Source organism: Aspergillus lucknowensis (assembly GCF_044049455.1).
Source record: "Aspergillus lucknowensis strain CBS 449.75 chromosome Unknown BJX67scaffold_112, whole genome shotgun sequence".
NCBI lineage: Eukaryota > Fungi > Ascomycota > Eurotiomycetes > Eurotiales > Aspergillaceae > Aspergillus > Aspergillus lucknowensis.
In genome coordinates, this window is record NW_027263656.1 from 1 (window position 1) to 6,622 (window position 6,622).

Genomic DNA, 6,622 nt, shown 5'->3' on the forward strand with positions numbered 1-6,622 from the left:
CAAATCTGACTTGGTCTAGGGATATGCTACTGGGGGGAACGCTCCTGGTCGGAGCTCAACAAACGACCAGGCAACTGAGGGAGATTCCACGACCGAGCCCTGGATTGTAGGACATGCGCAAATCCTAAGCCATGCTCGCGCGGTGGCGGCGTACAACAAGGATTTCCGGCCGCATCAAAGGGGAAAGATTGGGATCTCTCTCAATGGAGATTACTACGAGCCGTGGGACAGCCAGGAACCGCGAGATGCCGAAGCCGCGGAGCGTCGGATGCAGTTTCACATTGGCTGGTTTGCGAACCCGATATTGTAAGCCATCTCCCCACTAGTCTCTGGGATGCCATTTTGACGGACGGTTACTAGCCTGAAGAAAGATTACCCGGAATGCATGAGGGCTCAGCTCGGTGAGAGGCTTCCTATATTCACCGAGGCGGACTTCAGGCTTCTCCATGAAGCCGACACGGACTTTTACGGGATGAACTATTACACTTCACAGTTCGCCCGTCACAGGGAGGGATCCCCCTCAAACAACGACTACGTGGGAAACGTTGACGAGCTACAGTCCAACAAGGAAGGCCAATTTGTTGGCGAAGAGAGCGGCATCCACTGGCTCCGATCATGCCCTGGTATGTTCCGCAAACACCTCACGAGGATCTACCGTTTGTACGGAAAGCCTATCTACATCACGGAGAATGGATGCCCGTGCCCTGGCGAGGACAAGATGAACCGGGAAGAATCTGTCGATGATCTATACCGTCAAAAGTACTTCCAGGACCACCTTGACGCCGTCGGAAAGTCCATCACCGAAGACGGGTCGGTGATTTCGGGATATTTTGCTTGGTCTCTCATGGATAATCTGGGTACGTCGTCTTACTCGTATACTCCAAGTTCAGAGCTAACCGTTGACAGAGTGGTCTGATGGATATGGGCCGCGCTTTGGCGTTACATTTACTGATTATGATACGTTTGAGAGGACTCCGAAGAAATCAGCGCTGCTCTTGAAGGATTTTATTTCATCGAGGCAGTGAGAAGGCAAATCTTCAACGAGTACAAAACGTGGTAACATTGCCTTGGCTCTTAGACAAAGAGCCTCCAGTCCCTTGTCCAGAGCCCATAAGACCCGTCAAGTGTCTCCTGGACAAAGTTGCCCTTTGTCCACAAAGTCCCTCAAGATCACCATTGTAGTAGACTCGATCAATAGACCTGAACAATAAACACTCTTCAAAGCACATCAAGGGAATTCAAACAACCTGCTATTATGTGGAACGGAATTCTGTTTTTCAGTCCCCTCATCAAATTGCCCTTTATTAGTGGCTTTAGGTGCACAAGTCTTGTCGGCCCCTACATCTTTGTTAAAGTCCTTACTGAAGGTAACACGTGTTTGACACAGACTGTAACAGACAGATTCGTCGCGCGGTGGTGTGGTGAGCCGCCGCTTTCGAAACGGCGTACATAATTGTCCCATGTTCGTCCACGACCAGTACAGATAGACCAGCGATCGTACGGACGATGACAATTCCCGAGGGAGAGGCTGGAGTCGCTGAGCGCTGAAGGAGCGGAGGGAGAAGGCGGGTTAGGTTGAGATACGTACTACTCGATATTTCGATCAAGCACTTTGCACACCGCAGCCTCAGCTGACTTATTTATAGCTTATAATAATTTTCCGCATTATGACATGTAATAACGATTGCCCGGAGGCCCTACACTAGTGGTATGCAAAAAAAATGGGTGAGCAAAAAACATACAACAGCAAATATATGGCGGAGCTCACCCATCACAGCGCCTGCTCCGTCGCTGCTTTGGCGCCGGCCTTCTGGCACCTTCAGGTGAAGATACAGGCACCCTAAATATCTTGCACCCGGGCTAGATAAAAGTTATATTTTAATATATAGCACAGACACCCCTCGCAGGGGGATAAATTGATTTAAAATTTGTCTTATCTCACCTCATTCTATTCCCTCTTATTATCTCTTAAATACTAATCTAATAGTATAGCACAAAAACAGGCTGCAAGATTTACACGTGTGATCAACCTTAATAATCATAATAATACCAAAATCAAACAAGCAGTTCTTTCCTATACTACCTAGTAGTATAAACAGGCTCTAGAGATTTTTGACTAGCAAGTTTCCCCTTATCTATATATAAGCTTATAGCTTACTATTATAGATATCTTAAGCTATATCTAACTACTAGGTACCCTCCTGATATAAGATTGTATAAGGGGTTTTTGGAATTTTATACAGTAAATATAATAGGTTAGATTAAGGAATAGCTAGTACCAGAAACTATTAAGAGTTTCTATAGGGATTTTGAAACAGCATTAGCTTGGCTAAAAGGGTTTAATATCCTGACAAGCATGTCTATTACCATAAAAGAGGTATTTATCTTTAGGTCTAATTAACTTCATTACTAACAATCACTTAGTATATTATCTTGGATCTGACAACCAAACTTGGGCTTCTAACAGATGCTTAGATGTCTAGAGATGGACTGTCTCCAAATAATCTAACTATTCTCCTGACGCAGCTCTAGTATCATGACTCCAAGAAATACCATGGCAAATTTCCTGACTAAAATAGAGTTTAGCTTATAGCATTGATATTACTATATTATTTTTCTTCTACTTGGACCAGGGAGGTGCATAAGTCAACAGCTCGCTGCTCCATCGCACGGCAGAAGGACAGGGACAACAAGGACGGGGACAATAAGGACAACGCCAATCTCCAGGCTAATACCATAGCAGCTTGCTACAAGGTCAGTATTTAATAATATATCTATCTTTGCTAAAACCTTACACCACTAATAGTATACAGCATTTTATCCTTACCATAGAATTAGTTAATAGCATCCTAATATTAGTCTTAACCTATACTTGGAAGTTTGTGAAGGGCTACTAGAGAAAAAAGAAATAGAAGCTTCTAGTCCATGCTTTCTATAAGGTATATAAAGAGAAAGTCCCCCTCTTCTTTAACCTTATTTTATTTATACTTCTACTATTCTCTGCTGACAAAGCCTTTTGCCATTATAAATTATCTACCAAGATTATTAATTACCTAGACTCAATCAAGGTTAGTAACCTGGCTTCACAAGAAAACTATATTATCTCCAGGATCTATTTCCAAAAAGATATCTTGCAGACTCTTATTTTTCAACTATCTAAGGAGCTAGATATTCAAAGCTCTACTAGTAAGGCAAGAAATGTGAATGTATTTGGGAAAGAATTTGCTACCCTTGGATATTAGAATAGATATAGAGAGAATGTTAATACCTGTTAATATTATTGGTGGGCACTTATAGAAGCTGGTAAACCTACCTACCCTAGATTATGTTATCCACGCCTCTAATCTATTATAGACAAGAAATATTCTAAAACAGCTTAAATAAAGTATGCATCTTATACCAAATCATGGATATTTAGCTAGTTATATACATACCTTGTATATAAAATCAATGGCCCTGTAATATATCTAAATATTATATCTTACTATAAGTATATTCAAAATTAGTAGAGCATAAGAATATACTATAACCCAAACTTATAGTAGTCCCTCCCTACAAAAGCAGAGTTTAAATTCTAGGAGCAAGATGATATCAAGGGTCTTGATAGAGAAATTGAATATCTTAATATTTAACTTATACATGCACAGACTAATAACCCAGGGACTAAATACAAGATCTAGCTGGAATAATACTATGCCCAGGCAGAAAAGGATAAGTTGTACCAAAAAGAACTTAAATAATAGCATGAATTATAACAGGACACTTATATTAGAAGTGTTTATAAACAAATACTCTTCTACTACTACTAACAAGTGATACTAGAGCAGGACTGTCTTGCCTAGCTACTACTAATCAAGTCAAGCATATAAAGTCTAGAGGGGCAAGAGGCCATGAAAACCTTGGAAGCTATCTGTAGCTAGTATTCTCTAGTAAGCTTTTAATTGTAGCTACAACCACATAGTAATAAAAGGTGTATCTATAGCAAAGTAATGGATAAGTAGGTATTTCCCTGTTTGGATATACTACATGTGCTGATTAGATAGCTTCTATAACTATTGCCAATAGGATTATCTTTATTATTGCTATCATGAGAGACTCCACTAATTAGGTAGTAATAACTTTGTGGCCTTTTGCTACAAGTGTAATCTATAGTTTAATAGCTAGAAGGAATAGGATGGGTATTACAAGGGTTACCTTAATAATCCTAATGGATTGCTGCATTGCAATCCTATTATCTTCTAGAATTGCCTGGTAAAACCTAGCTACTACCCTTTCTGTCTGGGGGATATTAACTTAGACTCTATTTAGTGAACAGAGCAGTATCTGGACCCGAGTACATGGTATAACCATGTCTAGGATTACCTTAGCTATTACAAGCTATCAGGCAAATTCTATTGCTGGTACCCTGCATGTATAGACATGTATTAATTATTAGTGGAATTAGCATGTTATCTTGAAGATATCCACTACTTTAAACTACCCCGTGGAAAGAAGCGATTGTTATTAATGATCAAAGAGGAGCCTTAGATTTTGCCAGCGTGGATTATTATATACAGAGCTAGTTATGCTATAAGATGGTAGTGGATAATATGGGAATAGAAGTTTATGTATACCTCTTCACTCAGTGTATATTATTTCATATTATTTCATATTCCTTACTGTACTCTCCAACCCTAATCCACACTGATTGCTGTTACATATAGCTGCAAGAGTTATAGTCGCAGGCTACAGCCTCCTGGTGGGCGCTTAATGGACCAGTTTGTTGTATTAATTTTATCTAGAGGGATATTCTAATCTTCGCGTGTCTGAAAAATTCGTCGCATGTAGGATATAATTCTTTCTCTTACTTAATACCACTATCAATGACAAAACCAGAATTATTATTCAATTATATAATTGTTTAGGCCTTTCTTGAGCTATTTCACGATATAAGCTGCTAAGAAGGTCTGCTTGTCAACTTTAGAGATAGACAAGTAGAGGATTTTCAACCACCTATTATAATGGTGAAGAAGCTTCTTCAGGTGTTTATTTTTGCTTAGTAGATGATCTTGTTCTTTTTTAAGTTCTTTTAACTATTCCTAAAGAGTTACTATATTTCCTGATGATTATGGATGACCATAATTATCACGATCAACCTGAGCTTGTTTTATAGCCTAGATATAACCATTCCTTAGTATATTAGGAATCTTAATATAGTTATTTGTAGATAGATTACTAAGGTTTCTTTTAAATATATGGCCATAACCTTTATAGTACTGCCATTAGTAAGGATTATATTACAGGAGTTGGAGCTGTATATTGGATAGGCTTATTAAAATGGATAGTATATTATCTTAATATTAGTTAGAAACTCTTACTTTAAAGTAGTAGAGCATATATATAGATAATCTAATAATACCTAATAATAAATAGCATGTTCTATTGCCTACTTTCTATTTGCTAGAGTAGATATTTTGATTGTCCTAGTAAGTTGGCTCTATTCTTCCTTAAGATTACGCGGGCTAAGCAGTATGCTAGAAGGAACTATCCATAAATATTAGTTAGGGCAGAACTAAGCCTGTTTTAGATATTTTCTGTATGAAGTGGCAAGGTGGGCAGGCAGGCTATGGTTATCTATAGCAAGTAGCACAATAACAAATGCAACTCTATAACAGTGTACCTTTGGTCACTCTACAAGAAATAGTGGGTATAGAAGATGAAGTCTACAAGCAAATCAGGTACTACATCGGGCTAAGTGATTCCCTTAAGCTCCTGCATAAGTTTGTGTTTCCAAATATGGAGTTATTAGCCTGCTCTGCTTCTCTCATAATTTGATTTATTAAGTTGATGACCGAGCGTGAATAACTAACATATTTCCTAACCGAGTTGATCCCCCGACTGAACTGATCACCACCTCGATTTTGCCCGCGTTGATTAACATGTTGAACTTCAAGTAGTGGCGGGGGTATGCAGTGTTAACGGCGGCAGCCTATGTAAAACTATTGGTATCAATTGTGCCTGTTGTAGATGGCACTACTATATGGTCAGGACAAGGTTAGCTACCTTCACTCAGGTTCCAAAATTATCAAATGTTGCTAATTGATAAAGTAGTTGACATCAAACTACGGGAATACTACGAGACGGACGATCATCTAAAGATTAAGCGCCTCTCTGGAGAGTTTTTGGATATGGAGCAATGCTATATCAATCTTTCAATCATAGAATATCAACAGGAAAACTGGGATACTTTGTCGCGAGCATAACTGCCATCCTCAGGATTCTCACTCATTAATTGCCTAAAAATAATGGCGGATACTCCTGAACGGGAAGTCACACTTCCAGACCTATTTTGTGCGTGGAAGCACTCTTTATGGAACAAAGGTAGCGCGAATACGTCTGCAACGCCAAAAGCTAGATATGTCTCGAGGGATTCGGAAGGAAATGTATCATCATGTAGTTAAACTATCTCTTCATATTAAAAAAAAGAGCCGCGTCCCAACAAGAATAGGAAATGCAAGTCCATACCATTTTCTTTAGCCTTTCAGCCTCCCGACAAGACCCGGTGTTTCCTCCTGTTGTTGGCATTATTTGATGTTTTCGGGGTTCTCAGGTAGGTATTCGTCCCGCTCGGCGTGTGTGCGTC

General features: G+C 39.5%; 1 protein-coding gene across 1 annotated transcript; it reads left to right on the forward strand.

Annotated features, from left to right (window-relative positions):
* Positions 1-19: 19 nt before the first annotated feature.
* Positions 20-1,025, forward strand: BJX67DRAFT_386613 (glycoside hydrolase superfamily; the record flags this gene model as incomplete). The annotated part of the gene is made up of 3 exons (XM_071034104.1): positions 20-306; positions 361-857; positions 907-1,025. Coding segments are annotated over 3 exons (903 nt in total), but the record flags the coding sequence as incomplete, so codon positions are not given.
* Positions 1,026-6,622: the final 5,597 nt, after the last annotated feature.